The 21824-nt window shown below is 52.3% G+C and overlaps 1 protein-coding gene across 1 annotated transcript in view; it reads left to right on the top strand.

The window, feature by feature from the left end:
- The first annotated feature begins 1625 nt into the window (after positions 1 to 1625).
- The window catches only part of MYH10 (myosin heavy chain 10), an 86543-nt gene continuing 66344 nt past the window's right edge, over positions 1626 to 21824 (top strand). Inside the window, exons 1-3 of the mRNA XM_084218643.1 lie at positions 1626 to 1697; positions 4098 to 4474; positions 15256 to 15412. Of these exons, the coding sequence (XP_084074769.1) occupies positions 4130 to 4474; positions 15256 to 15412 (502 nt within the window). The 5' untranslated portion in view covers positions 1626 to 1697; positions 4098 to 4129. The remainder of the gene's footprint in view (positions 1698 to 4097; positions 4475 to 15255; positions 15413 to 21824) is intronic.

Genomic DNA, 21824 nt, shown 5'->3' with positions numbered 1-21824 from the left:
ATCTCGGGACCTGCCCGGATTTAGGCAAGCCAACATCCACGTGGGGTTGCCTCACTCGGTGCCTGGGGCTGCTCGGGGCAGTGGCCACCGAGCTGGGCTGCCCGGGAGTGGCACAGCCCTTGCACAGCCAAACGCAGGGGAGGAACCAGTCGAGCCTTTGGGCTTTCATCTGCCTGCGAGTCAACACCCTGAATTTTCGGAGAAACAGGATGTGCAAGACCTCCCACTGCAATGGTAATTACCAGGGAGACTTTCAGAGAAACCTGGGCGCCAGGAGCTGTGCAGGGCTGATCTGTGTGCAGTGACAGGCTGGGGTGAGCCAGTGATCCCCTCCCTGCTCTGTGCCAGGAGCCTGGCACCCCACGTTTGTCTGATTGCCTCATTTTGCACCCTGCAACCCATCCAAAATTCTAAGTTGGATTGTAAAGGCAGGTGCGATTTGAAACACTTCTGTTCCCGGTGACAGACAGTCCTGCTTCCCAAGCACGGGGACAAGGGGACACGTCCCTGCTCCTGTCCCCAGCCTGCCCAGGATCCCCCAGATTCCAGCTGTGCCCCGGCGGGCTCTGATGCTCCCTCCTGGCGCATCTCGCCGCTCCTCGCCCCGCTCGCAGCCAGGAGGATCCGACACAAATTCCTTCCAGCCAGAAGGCTTCAGCGCCGAGCCCCTCGCGCGGGGCGGGCGGGAGCCGCGGCACCCCGGGGCTGGCACAGCCGCGCTCCGGGCAGAGCTGCGCCCCCCGCGCCGGGCTGCGGCACCGGGCGGGCCCCGGGAGCCTCGGCCACGGAGGGCACCGGGAAGGGCGGGGGAAGCTGTCCGTGATGGTCCCCCGAGGGGTCCATCCCCAACCCCCCGGGGCGCTCGGAGGCTCCGCTCGGAGGCTCCGCTCCCGCCGCCTCTGCCCCGCCGCCGCTCCCGCGTCCCGCCCGAGCCGCGATCGGCGCTGCCGGCGGGCGAGGGCTCCGGAACGCCGGGGACACGGCTCAGGGGCAGAACACGGGAGCTGGGCCGAGCGCGGGGCCCGAGCGGCTGCAGAGGCGGCCCGGGGACACTCGGCCGGGACACCGCGTGTCTGCGACCGTCTGAGGAGTGACCCGGGGGCGGTCACCGAGGGCTGCGGCCGGCTCCGCGGGACGGGCCGCGCGGGGAGCGGGCCCGGGCTCTGCGCAGCCCGGCTCCGGTCGCGGCCGCATTGGCGGTGCCGGGGACAGGGACGGGGACGGCCGCGGGGACGGGCCGCGGGGGCGCGCGGGCGGGTGCGGGGGAGGCGCGCGCCCGCCGCTCGCTGCAGCACCGGGGACGCGCCCCCGCCGGCCGTGCTGCAGCGCGGGGCGGGGCCCGCCGTGACGGGCGGGGCAACAGCCCAATCAAAGCGGCGCTGCGGGGTGACGAGAGCCAATGGGCGTCGAGAGGGCGGGGCGAGGCGCGGGGGCGGGCCGGCCCACGGCGTGCGGAGGTTGCTATGGCTGTGGCCGGAGAGCGGCCGCGGCGCGGGCCAATGGGAGCGTGCGGAGCCGCCGACGGACGCGGCTGCGGACCAATGGGCGCGCGGCGCGCGGCGGCGGGGGCGGGCGGTGCGGCGGGGGGCGGCGGGGCCGGCGCGGCGCTAAAGGAGCGCGGCGGGCGCGGGGCGGAGCGGGCGCGGCGGAGCCGGCGGGCGGCGGGCGGCGGGCGGGCGGCGGCCGGCGCTGCACAGGTGAGCCGGCGGGGCCGGCGGCGGGCCCGGGGCACCGGGAGGGGGGCGGCTCGGCGGGGCCCGCCCGCGGCGGGGGTGTGGCGGGGGCGGCGGGCCCGGCACACAAAGACCCCCTTGTTGGGCCGCCCGCCCGCGCCGCCCTCCCCCCCGCTGCCGGTGCCGGCCCCGGCCGCGAGAGGAGGGGGCCGTTCCCGGCCGTTTTCGGCCATTTTCTGCCTTCCCCGCGGGCCCCGGGCGGGGGGCGCGGAGCCGCGGCCGCTGCGGGCGCCGCCGGGCCGAGCCGCGGCCGCCTCTTTGTCCTTCGGGCCCGGCCGGGGGCAGCGCGGCGGCGGCCCCGGGGCGCCGCTCGGGCCCGGGGCTGCCCCGCCGGCCGCGCCCCCCGCCCCCCTTTTGTTCACAACGGGCATGAGTTTTTTTTGGATTTTTTTTTTTTTGGCTTTATTCGCACGTCGTCTGTTGGGAGTGCTGGATTCCTGCATGATAAATGTGCTCATTTGTGTGTTTCATTTGAATGCCATTGTTAGCGGAGCAGCCCTGGGTAGGGTGAGCTGCGGCTCGCCGTGCTTCTGCAGAGGGTCTTTTGTGCTGGGCTTTGTGGGGCTGCGAGCCCGGCTGCGGGGATGGCCCCGGAGGTGCCGGCGCTCCCCCGAGGTTCGGCTTTGGCTCCGGAGCCGCTCTCCCGTCGGTCTCACCGCTGGTGTGTGACCGCGGCGTGCACTCGTGTATGAATGCATTCATCTCGCTCTTCACCCTTTCATTCCGCTGGGCGCAATGATGGTTAATTTCGTTCGTTGTATGAGCTTTATTTGACCTTCAGGTTGCAGTGCCCCTCGGTGTGTAAAAGCGGAGCGCTGGCTGCCTCGGGCTGTCTCACCTGCCCGGCAGCGCTCAGGACCTGACACCGAGGGCCATTGGCACGCCAGGGTGGCACTGGCGTTCCAGGGCTTTGTTGGAGCTCGGGCTGGAGCCTGGCACGGTGGGCACAGTCACCTTTCTCACGTGGGTTTCAAAGCTCGTTTATTTCATCTCTGGGCTTCTCCAGCCAAATGTGGCATTCATTGACTAAACCTTCAATTTCCTGGCGGAGGAGTCCGGCTATCACTTAGAGGTGTGCCCTCGACGATTCCATCTTTGTTCATGGAAATTTTCTCTGAGAGGCTCTTCTAAAATACTTTAAATGTTGAGTCATCATCTCTTGATTTGAATTAAGCCATCTGTGCTAAGGGATCTGCTCCTCACACCTCTGAAGGGTTCAGTGACTTCAGGCTTGCTTTAGCACTAAAGTTGGACAATGTAACAAACCTCTCTGCCTTAGCTGGAGACACAATTATCCTGTTTAATTACACGTTCTTCTCGGGAGGGTTGGGTTGCAGGGCTTCCATCAGGGCGCGTGCCATAGTAGGAAAGGTGACAAATGCAGTTTGGGAGCCTCCCTGGCTTTGTTCCCAAGCTGGCCTTTGGGTTACCTGCTGGGAAAGGATTCCGTAGCCAATGTGAGCTTCTTCAGCAGGGAAGGTGGTGTGTGTTACAAACCAAGATGTTTGAAGTCCTGAGGACCAGGGTCAGGCTTTACCTTGGCGCCCTGTGGGCAGTTGCAGATGGATCAGCCAGCTCCAGGAGTCTGGCTCTCATGGCAGTGCCTATGGAAAGGGCTGGGGCCTCTCTTGGGTAGAGGCAGCCAGGTAAAATGAGTGTGCAGGGGCTCTTGTCAGTCAGTGGTTTTTCTCTCTGCTTCAAATTACCCGTGGAGCTGTTGGAAAATCCAGCATCATTCCTTGCAGTGTTTTGAGCCCGGAGGTAAACTTGAGATCTGGAGACATTTTTTGGAATATGGTGATGTCAGCACTCAGGACTGAGCAGGCTGTAGAAATTGAAAGCTTTTCAGGGAGAATATGAGCAAGGTTTAGCTGCCTGCATGGCTTGCAGAAACCCCAAGTGTCCCAAGTTCGTGTCTGCAGTTGCGAATCCACACTTTTAAAACTCGTCCTTGCCGCCTTCTGGTTTTTGCAGCAGGATGCGCTGAGCAGATTTATGGGTTTGTATCTATCGCTGTATTTTTGTTTTTCACTCTTCCATCACAGCTGAGTTTACTGCCAAGCTCTTGCTTTGTTTGCTCTCCTTCCTTATCTCAGCCCAGCACACAGGTGCGTGTTTTTCCTGCCCGCAGCTCTTGCTGTGATGTCTCTCCCTTGCTGCTGCCCAGCTGGAGCCCTGCTGGCTGTTGGGTGACACTTGACAGGTAACTGAGCTTTTGAGTGGCACAGGTGTGCGAGCAGGGCCTGGCTTGTGCAGCAGCTTCTCCCAGGGAAGGAACTGGTGCAGAGGAGGACCTGGTGCTGGATCCCTGGGCTGTGAGGCTGGTGTGTAACGTGCTCTTTGCTTTTCCCCCTCTGCTGGCAGGGTGACTGGGAGCAGACCCTTCTCTTGCCGGGATGGCGCAGAGGTCGGGCCAGGAGGATCCGGAGCGCTACCTCTTCGTGGACAGGGCTGTCATCTACAACCCTGCCACCCAGGCCGACTGGACTGCCAAGAAGCTGGTGTGGATCCCCTCGGAGCGCCATGGCTTCGAGGCAGCCAGCATCAAGGAGGAGAAAGGGGACGAGGTGTTGGTTGAACTGGCGGAGAACGGGAAGAAGGCGCTCGTCAATAAAGATGATGTTCAGAAGATGAATCCTCCCAAGTTCTCCAAAGTGGAAGACATGGCAGAATTAACCTGTTTAAATGAAGCCTCTGTATTGCATAATTTAAAGGATCGCTATTACTCTGGGCTCATCTATGTAAGTAGTAATTATGGGATGCATTCTGGGTGCTAATTCAGCTGACCTTACCTGATTGCCCTCCCTACTGTCACAGTAGGTTTTGGCTTTGATTTTGGCAGCCTAAATACTTTGTATCCCCAGCATTTGCGTGAGTCCAAAGTCTTTTTCCGTGCTGTGTACAGGTCAAGAGCTCTGTCATAAAACAAATAATACGCTTCTGTGAGCATCTTTTGGCCACAGAATGGGACATGGCAGCCTGGGGGGCTCTGCTGTGCTGCTCCTTGGAGCACTTGCCTCCTCCTGAACTGATCCACTGAGCAGTGGCAAGTGGCTTCCTTGAGCTGAGGGAGGTACAAGGCCTCACTTTGCTGGATTGGTGGGTTGAACTGCTCATGTGAATGAGCACATCTCTTGTTTTAACTTGCTGCGTGTTAAAAATGGCAATAAGAGGCTCTGCTGGTATTTAAAATATGAAGTTTGGGAGTACTGGGAGTGCAAAATGTCTTTTTGGAACTGAATATCAGCCTAGTGGCCAGGAAGGGATGTGTTCAAGTGCTTAAAATAAACCAATAAGATAAAGCTTGTTTTTTTCCAGTGGTTTTGAAGCACTGATTGAACATCTGGCTTATCAGCATCTTGCTCTGGAGCTGGGAATCACAGCGCCCTTGGTGCTGTGTCTGACCCTGCTCCTCCCTTGGGCTCTGTCCCAGGTCTGTGCCTGCAGTCAGGAGCAGCTCCTGCTCTCTTGGCAGACTGGTTGCACAGTGACTTGTTGGGTCAGGGAGTCAGGAACAGCTACAAGGAGACTTTCTGTCTCAAAAGACACTGGAACATCTGCTTAAATGCTTGCTTCACTTTTTATAAACACTTAAAGCTTAAATCCACTTTATTTAGTCCTGATAGCTGGCTCATTTTCCCCTCTATCTGGGGATTAGGGGGTACATTTTTAGCTTGACCCTTGATAGTATTTGGACTTATTAAAAATTATGTACAACTGCAAAGTGGTTTTTTGTATTTGTGTGTCTTTGTCAGCTTCCTCCTCCAAGGCCTTACACCAAGGTGCTCATAGCAGAGCTGGGTGAAAAATACTTCTGGAATGACTCCTGCATAAGGAAACTAATTGCATAATTAATGGATTGAAAGCAAAAAGTAAACAGGTTGATAGGTCAAAAGTTTCCAGTGTGTGTATCAATCCTAATTATGGCTGTTAGGAAATTCATTACAATTATTATAGCCCTATTTCACGATGCAGGTTAAAAGCCTGCAGGCCTTGAGTGTGACAGCAAGCTCTAGTGCAGGGCCTGCAGGCACAGGCCCAGGGGTTTGTGGGGTGCTGTCAGGACCTGGCACACAGGACTGTCACTCTGGGTCTGACAGTCCCCCTCTGGAGCCTGGCTGCTCGTGCCTGTGGAGTTGCTGAGGTGCTGCAGGTGCCTGACCTCGTTCCCTTGCCAAAGGGCTCGTTCTGCTCTGCTGGGGCAGACTGCAGCTTTGTTCCTTGTGCTTGCTGCTGCCAGGCAGGGGCTCAGTGCCTGTGTGACAGACCTCCCTGTCCCCAGCTGGGAGAGCTTGGTTGGGCTGAGAAACTCCAGCGTTTGCTGGGCTTTGCCGAGTTACAGGGACCTTGCTGGAGGATGCTGCTCTTCCCAAGAGCCCTGGTCAGTGCAGCTGGCAGGATTGGCTCCTGGGCTGAAGGGAAACCTGGCTGGCGTGGGGAAGGTGTGCAGTAGGATGTGTGGAGGGCTGGATGCTGCAGAGATTCACGGGCCAGAGGGACACTGCAGGAGCTCGAGCTGTTGGGGGCTCTGTGGGGCATGCCTGAGCTTCATGAGTGTGGCACAGCCACAGTTCTGTTTGCCTGCTGTAAGGACAAGAGCACAGTGAGCTGAGCTGAAGTGACTTCTGGTGGTTTGGCCATGCTGACAGGAGCTGTTAAAGCTCTGGTTGGATTTCCAGATCGTACTCCCATAATAACCAGATGAAAATTGTGTGTTTTGGTGTTGGTCTCAAGCAGTTGAGGTGCAGGTGGTGACTCTGATCAGGCGTCCTGGAATTTCCCAACAGGCTAGTGGAGTGTTGCGTTTCTAGGAAGTGAAACATGCAAGAATGTGGAGTGAAGTAGCCACGCGTTTCCTTTCAATCCCTAGAAAGGAAAGGAGCGAGCAGAGGGCTTTGGGTGGCTGCAGTCATCTGGCTGTGATCTGTGTCCAGGAACAGGAGGCTGACTAAGGCCCACAGTGACCTGGGCACTGATGCTCACTCACTCCAAGAGTTTCATGTAACATCCAAGTAGGGGTGGCCAGCAGTTTCTGGAACTTGCAGCATCTCTGCTGCCTGCCAAGTGTGGTGATCTCAGGCTCTGAGCACCACTGCTGAGCCGGGGGAGGTGAGCAAAGTGCAGAACATGGAAGGTCAGGGCTTGTAAAGGCATGGTGGCACTGCTTGGTCCTGTCCCTCTGGGGTGTGCTCGTGGCAGCACAGAGCATGAAAAGGAGCAGGATTTGTACAAGCATCCTTGGAGTGTCACTTATGGTGATCCCAGTTTTGCTTTGGAGATGCAATGACTTTCATTTCTTGCTCCACTTTTACCATCATCTGTTGCATTGGTTGCCACAAGGCTCATTTGGAGTGTTAGTGCTGGTTCTGTGAAGGTGCAGACACCTGCAGCAGGTAGTTTAGTTGTTTTTTCGTTGTTTCTGCCTTTGCTTGGAGTTTCACTCTGTGTTTCATGGCTGAACTCCCCCAAGTCCTGTGCTTTTCTAGGGATATCAGTGTTTCTTAACTATCATTTGAGTCACTAATGCTCTAAATTGATCTGCATATCCTACTGGAGTGGGCTTTGCTTCCTGTGAATGTGATTCTCCAGCTCAGAACTGAACTGCTGGGGCTGCCCTGCTTTGGAGTGGCCAGCTTTAATCCTGGCTTCAGGCTGCATTAGTGCTATCCTTCAGCTGCAGGTCAGGAGCTGGAGGTGGTTCACTGGGAGGGCACCCAGGAGGAATACCCACAGGCTTGGGAGGTCCTTTGAAGGTCTGGAACAAACATGGTTTTGCTCAGACTGGTTTTGTGCTGCTTCCTGAATATCCTTATCCCTTGAACTGAGTTCCAGGTGACTTTCTGGGGGTGTTGCTTTAAGAAAGGAGTAGCTCTGCTCAGAGGTTTCGGCTCACTGAGGTCTGTACCCTGGCTGAGGAAACATCTTTAGAAGACCTGCATGTAAAATGCCACTGTGGAGGCTTCTAGATATCAGCTCCAGACTTGCTTTGTGCTCGAGTTGTGTCTGCAGAATATGATTTCATGGGGGGAGAAGCCTTTGAGTCAGAGAATGAGATGGAGAAATGAAATCCTCTGGGAAGGGTGGATGGTGAGGGTCCCTCAACCCTGCTCTTTCAAGATCACACTTAACTCTTTGTCACAAGCTGTGACAGACATTAGGTGACACTTTACCCAGCAATTTAAAGCTCTTTTGATGGCAAGAAAGACTCTTCAATCCCACTTTGAAAAATGTATTTTAAGTTTAGAAGCATCACCTTGTGTGCCTCCTGTGGACAGAAATGTGCTGTCAGAGCCGGTGTGTGTCTCATGGCTGTGCAGGTTTGCCACAAGGGTCTGATTTTGCAGGGACTCCACCCCCTGAGCTGCCCTGGCTGGGGTTTAATGGCCTGCCTGGCGAGTGTGGGTGAACACGGAGCAGTTCTGGGGTAAATGGCACATTTCCCACTCAGTGGGTCTGTAAACTTTGGAGCCTGAGTGCCTTTCTGATGCTCTGGCAGAGCCACAAGTCTGGCTTGTGCAGTCAGAGTTGCCACTGCATAGGGGGGATGAAGGAATTGCTCACTCAAACACAGGCTGTGATTAACTGCAGGAAAACCCAAGGTATCCCAAACTCAATGTGCTTTATAGTGATTTATTTTAAAGCCATTGCTGTTGCCACATCTGGGGTAGGCCCAGCTTTCCTGGATAAGCCTTGCCCACAGGTGGTTGTGTGGCTTTGTGATACCCCCAGAAATCATGGCAGCTTCTCCTTAACTGCTTCCTGCCCCCCTTCAGCCAGAAGATTGAAATGAACAGAGCTGCTCACACAGAATCTCTCTGTGCCAGTGTCCAGATGGTCCCTTGAGACTGGTGGGGGATGTGGGGGCTCAGGTGGGGACAGGTGCCCACGGTGTGTGTGCTGTGGGGCGAGTCAGGTTGGAGTGAGGAGTTTTGCTGTTCTTGAGGAAGGACAACAAAGCCTGAGGAAAGGTTTAGATTCAGCTTCAGAGTCCCCCAAACTCCAGTGAACTGTGCATTATCTTCCCTGCTCACTCCCCCATAGTTTTTTTTTTATGCCAAGACTTTTGAAAAAGCGTTGGAAGCTGTTTATGTGAGGCTTTGAGTTCCTGGAAGCCTCCTGCTGGTTCTGCTCTCCTGGCACAGGGCTGCTGGGCTTTCTTTGCACCAGTGAAGTAGAAAACGTGCTCAGTGTTGTGCAAGTAAAACACTGCAGCAGGTATTTGTTGATAATTGCAACTGTTACCTCTGTAATGGCTCTGCAGCCCTGTTATTTCACTTCTGAATGTACTTTCCGTTTTATTGGAGTAGGAGAGGGAAAGAATGGGAGCTGTGGCACAGTCCCCAGTTCCAGAGCCTGCTGTGGGTGGCAGCTCTTACAGCCCTGCACTGGAGGAGCTGACTTTAAGCTGTTCCTTCTGTTAAGCTGCTGCCTCCTGTGAGGCCTGAGTGTAACCTAGAACAATCTGTGGGATTATATAAGCATCTGTGTTCTAATTGCTTTCATTTTCCTGCTGGTCCAGTTGGGAATGTTTCACGTTACTGAGTGTCAAAGATTGGTATTAAAAGAAACCTGCAAGAAATGGAGTTTGTTATTTAATTCTTTTTCCTACCACAAGTCAGTCACTGGATCTAATACCCAGCATGTGGCAGAAGAAATGCTGGGGGTCACTGGTGGAGCTGCTTTGACACAAGAACTATTTTTATGTTGACTCTGATTTTTGGAAGACTCATAAATGTGATCAAGTTGAGGGAGCTCTGTGTGCAGGGTTAGACATGTCTGAGGGACTGCAAGAAGTGAATCAGGTAAGCAGAGGTATGAAAAGGGCTTGTTCTGGTCAAAGTGTGTTTCTGTAAAAAGGGTGGGTTAGGAGTGTGAAAAGCAGCTGCAGTTTGCTCTGTTCTCTCCTGTGCCCGTGCTCAGGGGGTGCATTGTGCTGAGGACACCCCCAGCCCTGTGCCTGGGTCAGAGCTGCTGCAGGGCTGGCTGTGGAGCAGTCAGGCTCTGACATGCAGCTCTCCAGCAGCCTGCTGGAAGGATTTTAACCCTCTCAGCTCATGTTCTAGCCCTGAGCAGTTGCTGAGGCAGTTTGAGACAGGCTGTGTCCCTGATGTGTCTGTGTGAGAGGAGGAGCTGGCAGGGCAGGGCATGGCACTGCTGGGCTGGGGTTCTCTCTGAGCACACAGGGCTGGGAGTGTGGAAACTCAGCCCTGCTGAGCCTCTGCTCAGCCCCAGCTGTGCAGAGCATCCACAGACAAATCATCCATGGTGTGGCTGAGCTTTTCCTGTCCTGCTGGGGGGGGCTCCTTCCCTTCCTCATCCTCCTGCTGGGCTGCCCTGAGTTATCTGGGATCCCCAGGCTCTCTGACCCGAACTCCCCAGGCTGTTCCTTGCCCTTGTTGAGCACCCTTTGATTCCAGTGTGGTGCCCACCCCAGGGCACAGCCTCACCTTCATGCCCTCTGGGGCTGAGGAGTCCCTGTCCCTCTTTAAGGCTTGGCTTGGATAATTTCAGGGAGAAAAGGTGCTCTGTGAGAAAAGCATGGTTAGCTCAGGGAACTCAGCTTGGAGTGTGAAAGGTGAGTCTGTGACCTCAGGAAGTGAAAGCCAGGCAAGGGAAATGCTCTGTTGAGGCAATTTATCGACTGGAGAGTGTGCTCCACTCCCTTGGTTATGGGATAGTGCTCAAAGCAGGCTGGGCTGGGCTGGGAATGGCTGGGTTCTGTTTCAGCTAATAATGAGAGCTGTCTAAATGCTTACTCCAGCTTAATTATTGATGTAATTATAGAGTGGACCTGTCAGTTTTTGTATTTGAAGCATTGCAGCCTGTGTTTGGGGGATTGTTAGGTCACCAGGCTGGTTGATCCCAGTGCCCAGCTGTGCCTGCATGGTGCTGGTGTCACTCAGGTGCTGCTTGGAGGAGGCCTCTGCATGCCATGGCAGAGGAGAGCAGCCAGAGCAGTGTTCCTGCAAGGGACAGCAGCAGCCTTTGTGCACCTGAGCTCCTCCTGTGCATGCACAGGGCAGGCTGCTGTGGCTGTGAGGGAGGACAGGCCATGAGGCCACACTCAGGTGGAGCCTGGGCTCCCAGGTGGTTTCACCTCTGTTTGCCAGTTGTTCCCTCCCAGCCGCCTCCCTGCCAGGCTGCAGGGATGGACAGGGGTTTGAAACAGGCCAGTGCCAGGATCCTGAGCTCTGCAGGCTGGGACAGCTTACCAGAACCCAAATTACTGCCTGATAAACTACTGGATACAGGCTGGAAGCATCTGGAAATCTTCAAATGCACATTTAGTGTCCTGGAGGGGAGCTTGTATAACCCAGCTCTCAGTCAGAGCTCTCCTTTACTCTTGGTGTCTGGAGCCCTGCCTGCAGAGTGCATTCCAGGGTGTCCTGTCCTGCTGCTGTCTGCTCCTGGGGAAGCAGGGATGTGCTCCAACAGCTGATCCATCAGCTCAAGGTGAATCAGCATCTCTGCTTGCCTTTCAATTCTTAATGTGCTCATCCACCTCTGTCAGCTGAAAAATGAATGAAGGCTAGTTCTCCATCCAGCCTGGGCTGTTGCTGGAGCTCACCCAGCTGATCCCAGCTCTCATTCCCACCTGGCAATTCCATCAGAGTCCACAGGACAGAGTTCATTCAATGGGTGTCCATTTGTTCAGCAGATGTGTGTGTATTCCTGATAATTCCTCCTGGGGCTGCTCACCAAGAAGCTTTTTTGAGGGGTTTTAAACAGTCTCTACTGTTCATGTGTTTGGTTTCCATGCACAAAGCCATCTCCTGCTTTTTTAGGCATGGTGATTCACTGTGAGACTTGCAGTTAGAAAACAGCTGTGAAGGATTTTGGTACCATTTGCTCCCTCCCAATTAAATTTGGCTCATTAAAAGCATCCTTTCTGCATTTCTGTGCCTGCCAAGCCATGAAGCCAGCCCACCAATATGTTCATATATTGCTTGCTGCAATAGATGGCAGTCAGGAAATGGGGAAAATTCAGTTCCATCTTCCTGGGAATAGATGGAGGCTGTGCAGGGTGGTGCTGGTTTGGGGAAGGTCTCATTTTGAGGTTCTGCAGGGAAACAGCAGGAGAGGGAACTGGTAACACATTCAGCAGATCAGGGTGTTGGCGTTCAGGGTGCTGCATGCAAAGAGCTGCCGTGGCACAGAGGGAATGGTCTGGGATAAAAGCCTCTCCTTTAGATTAAGTTTCAAATAAATGAATCCCAGCACTGGCAAAATGTGGAATTTTGTGCTTCATAACTTCCAATTCAGCCCTGTTCAATATAGAGCTTCTTCAATTAACCCTTCTCAGTTGCCCAGGATATTTGTTGGCCTTCTCTGCTTTGGTTATGTTGGGCTTTGCTTACTCCATCCCTTCCAGGTCCACAGGTCCATCAGCTGCTGCTTCAGGAGATGGCTGGGAAGGCTTCCAGGTTAGGTGTTATCAATAGAGGTTTGTTAAGTTTGTTTTTCTAGGTTATTAATTCTTTATGTAGCTAAAATAGTAACATTTACTCCAAAGCAACTGGAGGGAGGAGAGAAGGATAATCTTCAAAGAGCTGTTTTATCCCAGCACTTAAGATTTTTTTTTTGTTAATTATTTACCAGATCAACTTATTTATATCTGGGCAGGGGCAGTGATTCTGGGGAAAAAACAACAGCTTTTCTTTGGGAACATAAAATGCCAAAACAAAGTTCTGGATGAACCCGCAGAGCAGCTGAGATGTTGTGTTGGGAGGGGGTCACCAATGCAGGGGGGTTTGCAGGAATTCCCTTGGAGCCTGGCCAGCCCCTGCTTTGGGAGCTCTGGCCTTGCTCAGGTGAGGAGCAGCCCCCCAGCAGGGACATGGTTCAGCTCTGAGGATCAGTGGGTAAGGAGCAGCCCAGGAGGGACGTGGCCCAGCTCTGAGGTTCAGCAGCCCAGCAGGGACATGGCCAAGCTCTGAGGCTCAGTGGATGAGGAGCAGCAGCCCAGGAGGGACATGGCCAAGCTCTGAGGATCAGTGGGTGAGAGGCAGAGCATCCAGAGCTCTCCTGAGCTGGGATTCTGTGCTGGGCTTGGCAAACATCTTCCTTCTTCTGGTTACCCTCACTGGAAGGCTGGGCTGGAACCAGGCTTGTGGCAGTTCTCAGAGCCTCTGTGTCACTGCTGGTGGTGGCAGAGGGATGTGGGTGACCTCAGCTGGGCACAGGGAGGGTGCTGGGAAGGAGTGCCCTCTGTTCAGCAGTTAGTAGGCTGCTTGCAGGGTTGCAGCAAGCTGTTCAAATAACTGCCCTGCCTTCCCTCCCTTCAGCAGGGAGCAGGAGTGGGTCTGGGCAGGGAAGTGCTGCTGTTTGCAGCCAGCTCTGTGTGACATTTGTCTGCAGCACTGTCCAGGTGAGTCAGGAAGGGCAGGAGCACTGATGCTGGCAGGAGGGACAGTGGTAGGAAAGGAGCTGGGGAGGGGCTGCCCACTTGCCAAGAGCCCCACGTTTTTTGAGTTAATGACTGATAAGTTGTTCTTTATGCTTGGCTCGCTTGCCCTGATAAGATGTGTTTCCTTTCTCTTGAGAAAGAAATACCTTGTTGAGGTGGTAAGGCCCTGCAGTTATCACCCAGCAGATCTCACCAAAGCAGAGGGAGTATTTTCCTGCAAGGACATAAGATGTGCCTGTGTCAGGACATCTGGCTGAAAACCAAGTTCTTTCTCTTTGCTGATGGTGCTCCTGGACTCAGTTCAGAGAACACCTTCTGCCTGTCTTTCCAGAAGCTGGTGGAGGTGTAGAAAGGACAGGGGGGCACCTTTTCCTCCAGATAAAATCTCTTATTCTTCTCTTACAAAAGAAAAAAGAGGCAGATTGGGACTGTCAGCTACTGTGTTCATACCAATGCAGCAGAAATACTTTTAAAAATGGACAGATGTTATATCCTGAGTGACCTGCTCAGTACTCTGGGCTCTCAACAGCTGTTCAAGCTTTCTGTTTGTTCTCCCCATCCCTTTTCTCCTCCCAACCTGCAGAGGTAAGGAACGTGGTTTTCCTGACATTCAGAGAGATGCTTCCTATTTCTGCCAAACCTGGTTTCTCTTGCTCCCTTCTTGAGCTGGTAAAGATGAGAATTTCAGTAGTGACCAAAGGAACAGCTGTCTGAGGAGAAGCAGTGAGTGGAGAGATTGGATATTCTGCTTTCTTGAGAGCAGTCAGGGAGTGGAGAGATTGGGTATTCTGCTTTCTTCAGAGCAGTCAGGGAGTGGAGAGATTGGGTATTCTGCTTTCTTCAGAGCAGTCAGGGAGTGGAGAGATTGGGTATTCTGCTTTCTTCAGAGCAGTCAGGGAATGGAGAGATTGGATATTCTGCTTTCTTGAGAGCAGTCAGGGAATGGAGAGATTGGATATTCTGCTTTCTTGAGAGCAGTCAGGGAATGGAGAGATTGGGTGTTCTGCTTTCTTCAGAGCAGTCAGGGAGTGGAGAGATTGGATATTCTGCTTTCTTGAGAGCAGTCAGGGAGTGGAGAGATTGGGTATTCTGCTTTGAGAGCAGTCAGTGAGTGGAGAGATTGGGTATTCTGCTTTCTTCAGAGCAGTCAGGTGTGGTTGCTGCTGGAGGGGCTGGGGCCAGGCAGGTCCTTGGACAGGGAGCAGCCAGGAGCACACACACTGTGCTGTGTGCAGGGAGCAGTGCCTGTCAGAGCCCCTGCTCCTGGGCCAGGCTCCTCTGGCCTCCCTCCCAAGCCCGTGTCCGTGGCTCCAGGGCTGTTCTGCCAGGGCTGCTCAGGACCAGCTGCAGGGAGCAGGGATGGATGGATGGATCTCACTGCAGGACACTGCCTGGTCACAGGGAAGTGCAGCCCCATGCATTGCTGCAGTGTGGGCTCAGTCCTGTGCCACTTGGGGCATTCTGGCTGAACAGAAAGGGCTCAGTGAAGTCAGCAGTGTCAACTTTGTGCTGGTTCCTTGACACTCTGCTTGTCCCCTTCTGTGCAGTGCCAGCTGTGCAGGGAGGGTGTGAAACATCTGCAGGGCTGGGAAGGGAGGGAGCGACCCCTCTGTGGGATGGCAAGGGCTGGTGGGCAGGAAGGATGGACAGTTATGAGGCTGTGACAGGATAGCAGAAATGATGGTGCTTTGACTTAGGCTCTTCCCTCATCTAGATTATTTACCAGAGCAATGGATATCATCAGTTCCTTCAAAATGAAATTAACTTGGAATGCGCATTTTGCTGAAGGAGTTGAACATCAAAAGGTGTCCACAGAGCTGGAACTTGGCAAACGGAAGAGAGATTTAAATGTCTGTGGGAAAGAGATCAGATACTCCTCTTCAAATTTACCTAGCCTTATTATCTTTAAATTACTTTTTATGCAGGTAATTAAAGAGCCTTTTAAGAGAACTAGAAACCAATAATTTGAATATAGCGTGTACTTTGAGCTGCTCTACAGAAAGCACCTCAATTTTGTTTTAAGGTAAATATTCTAGAGCCTGTGAAAAGGCTTTCTGTTCTTTATTTCAATACTGTTTACTAACAGAAATGTTTGTTATTTTTTTCTTTTCCCAGACCTATTCAGGGCTGTTCTGTGTAGTCATAAACCCTTACAAGAACCTCCCAATTTATTCAGAGAACATAATTGAGATGTACAGAGGGAAGAAGCGCCACGAGATGCCACCGCACATTTACGCCATCTCCGAGTCTGCCTACAGGTGCATGCTGCAAGGTAAGGACAGCCCGGGCTCTGGCACTGCCTGCCCACTGCTCAGTGTCCCTGCAGCTGGCCTTCCCTGCCCAGACACTGCAGTCAGGCTGTTAAAGAGGGGGAGAGGGCAGGTTTGTAACTCCTGTCCCTGCAGCTGGGCTTTTAAAGAGGGGGAGAGGGCAGGTTTGTAACTCCTGTCCCTGCAGTCAGGCTTTTATAGAGGGGGAGAGGGCAGGTTTGTAACTCCTGTCCCTGCAGCTGGGCTTTTAAAGAGGGGGAGAGAGCAGGTTTGTAACTCCTGTCCCTGCAGTCAGGCTGTTAAAGAGGGGGAGAGGGCAGGTTTGTAACTCCTGTCCCTGCAGTCAGGCTGTTAAAGGAGGGGGAGAGAGCAGGTTTGTAACTCCTGTCCCTGCAGTCAGGCTGTTAAAGAGGGGGAGAGAGCAGGTTTGTAACTCCTGTCCCTGCAGTCAGGCTGTTAAAGAGGGGGAGAGAGCAGGTTTGTAACTCCTGTCCCTGCAGTCAGGCTGTTAAAGAGGGGGAGAGAGCAGGTTTGTAACTCCTGTCCCTGCAGTCAGGTTTTTAAAGAGGGGGAGAGAGCAGGTTTGTAACTCCTGTCCCTGCAGCTGGGCTTTTAAAGAGGGGGAGAGAGCAGGTTTGTAACTCCTGTCCCTGCAGTCAGGATGTTAAAGAGGGGGAGAGGGCAGGTTTGTAACTCCTGTCCCTGCAGTCAGGCTGTTAAAGAGGGGGAGAGGGCAGGTTTGTAACTCCTGTCCCTGCAGCTGGGCTTTTAAAGAGGGGGAGAGGGCAGGTTTGTCACTCGCTAAGGTGACCCCAGCACAGCTGGGCTGGGCCATGGCTGCTCTGGGAGTTGTGTCAGAAATGCTTTGTTCCCCAAAAAAAGAGCTAAGTTGCATGCCCAGAGGTGTTGTGCACTGGCTCTGGAGGAAGGAAGAGTGAAAGAGGGGGACTGAAAAGGCAGTGCTATAAAAGTGTTGGTGTTTGGCAGCTGGCAAATAATCCGAGGTGACAATGGAACAATGGTGGGTCTGATTCAAAAAGAGGTCAGGGAAATACTTAACCTGGAGGGATTCCTTTCTTTTTCTCCTAACTGATGTGTGTCTGTAGCAGAATGGAGCGAGTTCGTGGAGGGCTCATGGTTTGAATTTTGGCTTTAAGGCTGTGCTGGACAAACATGAAAACTGAATCTGCTGTGACAGAAACGAGCACGTGCTGTTGAACTCACACAGCTGCATTTCTGGCACAGCATTTTGGAAGCACAGCCTATTCCAACACTGATTCACATTTTGGGGGCTGTTGAAGGTGTGGGGACAGCAGCATGTTGTCTGCAGCCTGGTGTGTGACCAGGAGCCAGCCCTGCACACCTTGCTGTGTGCTGTGCTCTAGCTGAGTTTGGGCTGGAAGGAGGGGAAGAGCTGAGGGAAAGCTGTTTCTGCTGCCAGGTTAAACCATTTAAATGTTAACTTCTGGTTTTTAGACACTTCATCTTTAAATGCATCACACAAGTCTTTGTTCCTTGAATTGTGACTTTGTCTCTGGGGCTGCTTAATAATCAACTGCAGGTTGCTGAGCGTCCTTTCACCCCAGGAGAGCTGTGCCAGCAGAGCGGGGTGATGCAGGGACAGGCAGGGGAGAGCAGCAAACTGGGGCCACCAAGAGTTGTTCTGCTTCCCAGTGGGTACCTGGGGCTCTGTTTTCTTGTGTTTTTGTGAAAGAAACTGACTTCTTGACCAGAACCACAGCCTCTAGCAGCTCAGATTGGAGCACCCCTAAAAAGTGCATGTGGAATAATAGCAGAGCAAACCTTAAGATTTATTTTAAGGAGTTTACCCTAGCAGTCACAAGTGGATTGTGATTAAGTGCTTCCCAGTGTGAAAGCACCTCTTGAAATGGTCTCAAGAGTGCACTGAAATGTCCTTGAGCCAAATGTCCTCTAATAAAGTAAGTCAATGTCAGAGTCACCACACTCCGGGTGCTCCATATATTTGCTCACATTCCCTGCTGGAACTCATTTGGATCTCTGGAGATCCTGCCACATGGACAAATGTTACTATTTTTGGAAGGTGGAATTAAAAAAAATGCAGATGGTGGTGTATGTTTGGTTACAGTCCTCTTTTCTTGCCTTCTGATGCACGGAGGTTTATATTTTGTATCAAATCTTCCTGTGCTTGCTTGCTTTTTGGTTTTGATAGCCTCAGTTCTCATCTGAGCTAATAAGAGTAGATGAAACCCATGCAGTGGGATCCATTAATTAGGGGATAACTTGTTTAAGGTAGCTAAATCTGTGTTTCAGTGCTCCTCACCTGTATGGAGCCACTCCCTGTTCGTTTTAGGCAGCATTTGCAGGAGTCAGTGAATTTCCCAGTGATGATTTGTGTGCACAGCTGATTGCAGGGATAAATAAAAGCTCCAGCACAGGCATGAGTGCTGCTGAGGGGCAGCAGTGAGGGTTTGTGCCAGGTGGAGTGGGGGGCTCTGGCACTGACCTTGCTGCTTCTGTGCTTCCAGGGCCCCTGGTGCAGAGAGACACTTCAGGGAACTTTGTCTCCGTGTAAATAAAACTTGCAGTTACAACAAGCAAGGTTTTGTAGTCACTAGAGCACCAAATAATATTTGTCTTAACAGTAGCAGATGATTACATTATTCTGTTTGTTTCTGGTTATCAGTGGCAACACAAGGTCAGCTACTGAGTGTGCCCAGGGCTTGGTGAGGATGGGTTTTCCCTATCAAGTATTTAACACAATGTGCAAAATGTCTCTCATTTCTTCTAACTCTGCCTTGTGTTTCAGTCAGCACTCCGTCTTCAGTGGAACAGAAAATGTGTGTCAGGGAGTTTTGCCTGGTAGAAGTGTGTCTGTAACCATTAGCTGGGTTAATCAAAACGCTGCAGATTAATCATCAGAGGTGTTTGTGTGCGCAGAATCCTCGGCCAGGATGCTGTTGCTGATAATCACTGACACATGCTGTCAGTGTTGCTGTGCAGCTCCTGTCTGTGTCTGTGCACGTAGCTGGGGTGGCACACAGGGCTGGGGAGAGGAGTTCTTCCAGCACTATTGAAGTGCTGCTTCTGCTGCTGCAGCATATCCACAGTGCCTCCTGATAGGACTGGCTGCTGTGTTCCCAGTGTTTGACGTCTGGAGTTTAATTATTAGGATTCAAAGCTGAAATTGAAACCATAGGAATGCAATTCCTTTGGAGAATATGACCTGCCCCTAATAGAAATATCCTGGCCACTAATCTAGATTAATGAAAGTGGTTGGCTGGATTTTCCTGGCCTGTTCAGTGGTATTTTGTGCAGTATAATCATGTTTATTTTCCTTGCAGCTAATCACAAACTACTCATTTCCAGGTGTTTGTGAGCTGTTTACTGTGATTAACAGGATACCTGGACCCGAGCTGTGACTCTGAGCAAGCTGATTTCTGCAACCACAATTTTACTGTGCTGAGAATTGGGCCCAGTGAGTAAAGTGTTACTCAGGTCCTCAGTGCTTTCATGCCTCTAATTCAGAGCATGGAGAGTCACAGCTCAGCTTCCAGTCTCTGCTTTGCTGAGGTTTTGTGTGTTTAATACTTGTGCTTAAATAAGAAAATGGAGATTTTTATTTAGATTATGAAAGCAAAGGGTTTTCTGGTCAGCAGAACTGGTGTATGTGCATCTCCATAGTTATTCCTTGTGTTAAACATTGCTGGATTTTCCTAAACTGGGGATACAAAGGAATCCCTGCAGTTCTCCCTGCAGCAGAATGGTGTATGTGCATCTCCACAGTTATTCCTTGTGTTAAACATTGCTGGGTTTTCTCAAACTGGGAATACAAAGGAATCCCTGCAGTTCTCTGGGAGTGCTGTGCTGGGAAGAGTCTGTGTGGAAGCATTGCTGCCTGCCAGCCATCAAACCCTGCTCTGTTTGTGGCCCCCTGGAGAATTCCCTGTTTGGGGGGACCTCCTGCCCCCCATCAGCCCTGCCTGTGCCCTCTGGGGAGGGAGGATGGGGCTGGGAATGTGGGTCAGGGCTTGCCAAAGACAGAGGGAGAGGCTGGGGCAGAGTCTGACACCCAGCCTGGTCTGATCCCCCAGTCTGGAGGGGATGGATGGATGGATGGATTCCCCAGGCTGTCAGAAGGAGCTCTGGAGGTGCAGGATCACTCTCTGTGGCTCAGTGTCACCGATGGATGGGACAGCTGTGAGGGGACAGGGATCTGGGGCAGGTTCTGCAGGGAAGAGCCAGCTCAGGCAGGGCTGGGTGTGCTGCAGCAGGGGCATTAAGGACTGAGTGAGGTGCTCTTGTTGGAGACAGGCAGGACCTGGGCTGCATTCTAGTTGTGCCAGTCAGGGTTTCTCTTCAGGAAAAGCCTCATTACCCAGTGCCTGACCGCAGAAGATAATAACCTGCAATTCAGCTTTCCAGACTGGATTTCCCCTCTCTTTCCCCCAGTAATTATTTTTCAAAGTGCTGTGGTAGTAGGGTGTTACTTGACAGGTGGTTTAGTGGATTTCTCCTGCACTTTCCCTTGGTTTCCCTGAGGAGGAGGTGAAGCAGGGAGTACCCATGGCCAGGGGTGATGGGCTGGAGCAGAGCCCAGCAGTGGGGCAGGGCTGGGCTGGCCCCACACAGCATTGCTGACATGATCATAAGGAATTGCTCTCCTAATCCCTGGGACAATGTTGACCTTAATTCTGCTTGGTTATACAATTTGCAAGCCTTGCTAGTGTTCTTCAGCCCTGCTCAAAGTTATGGGCCATACAAATTTGCCACAGAGCAGCATTTTCTTTGAGAAATGAATTTTCTGGGGCTGCTAGGGCTGTGACAATACTTTACCAGCAAGGGAGATTGGATTGTGCAAAAGCAGCGCTCATACATTTTTCTGTAGTGGTTTTTCCACAGCTGACTTTCTCTTTTCCCTCTTCCCTTCCAGTTTTCCCATTGGATTTCTGGAGGAAGTGTGGCTTTGTTTTATTGTGCCTCTTCATTCAGTGACATGCAAGCGCTTCCGAGGAAATATTAAGGAAAACTTGTTGACTTTGTGTTGCTAAAGCCCAGCTTGCCTGTTAATATTACTCCTGTGTAATTATGCTTAGTCTCTCCTTTTTATCCTGTTTCCCTGAGGACATCTTGATGAGCACCAAATTAGCACTGATATTTTAGGCCTGCCTTTAATCCTGTTGCAGAGAAGGTTTATCGGAAACAGCCTAAGAGGGGAAGGGAACACTTGGTGTTGGAGAGGCCAGAACTGTCTACAGGTGCAGTGCTTCTCTCTTCAAAACATCTTCTTGAGCTATATTTGTACTTAAGCTTGATTTAAGTCCTCTCCTGGGGGCATATCCACCCCCAGATACAGAAGAAATAAAATAAGACAATTTTTTTCTTTTAAGGGTCTAGTAAATCTTCAAATGGAAGAGGGAAAAATTGCTCTGAGACTGGAAAAGTTGGGAGTGATGGTTGGTGTTCTCTATTGTGAGGAGCAGATGGAACCTGATAAATGTGCCATTAATGTTCTTGGTATTTTCACTACATCTTGACTTCCCCAAGGGTCCCCAAGGCCTTTTAACGAGTTACAGAGTGCAGGCTGATGATCCCAGCAGAACTGGCTGCTTGGTAAATGTCATCTGAAGGATTTATGGGTCCCTTTATGGTTACATGGAGAATTGTGGGCTTTCACTTGGTGCACTCAGGCAGGTGTGGAGTATAAATACTCAGGTGAGAGCACCACTGACGTCCAGATTGCTTGTACACCTCAGGAGTGTCACATGCAGTGTCTGCGTGGCTGAGTGCAGGGAGATTCCTGAAGCAAGAAACAAAGCAGAAAAAACTGAAACCCATCATGCTGAAAGTCTCCTGCCTCATTATTTTTGAATTTGGAGTAAAATGATAAATACTTCTGTCAGCTGAGCTTGTTCTGCAGCATTTCATCTCCTTCCCCTCACTTTTGGGGGCTGTCTCTTGGTGTTGAACCTGTGGGATTCAGGGCTGGGAGTTGTCGTGGTTGAAATCCCTGCACCTTGCTTGGCCAGCTGTGAATGGCAGGTACCTACCAGCTTACACAATCCAGTTCTAGAAACTGCTTTTTAAACTTTTATTGTTCTTGTTGGAAAGGTTCAGCGCTTCACTGACCCTTGTCCTTCTCTGTGTCCCAATGTCACTGACCCTTGTCCTTCTGTGTGTCCCAATGTGACTGGGTCCCCGTTCACTGTTCAGCTCAAGGCTGGGCCCTTCATTAGGAATGATGATCCTTGCAGTGCACAGCTCTCTGGGAAGGCTCTGCTGCTTGCAAGGTGGCATCTTCTCTTTTTGCATCATTTCAGTAACTTTGTTGTATTTACAAATGTCACAAGGGTGACAATTGTTACATAAGGAATTTTTAGTTTCCTCGGCGCCTTGGTTTTCTTCCCCCTCTGAAGCACAGTGCTGCAATAGATG

Source organism: Fringilla coelebs (genome assembly GCF_963513975.1).
Source record: "Fringilla coelebs genome assembly, chromosome: 19".
In the NCBI taxonomy this organism is placed as follows: Eukaryota; Metazoa; Chordata; class Aves; order Passeriformes; family Fringillidae; genus Fringilla; species Fringilla coelebs.
Note: the sequence above shows the minus strand (reverse complement) of the source record. Positions and strands in the feature narration are given on the sequence as shown.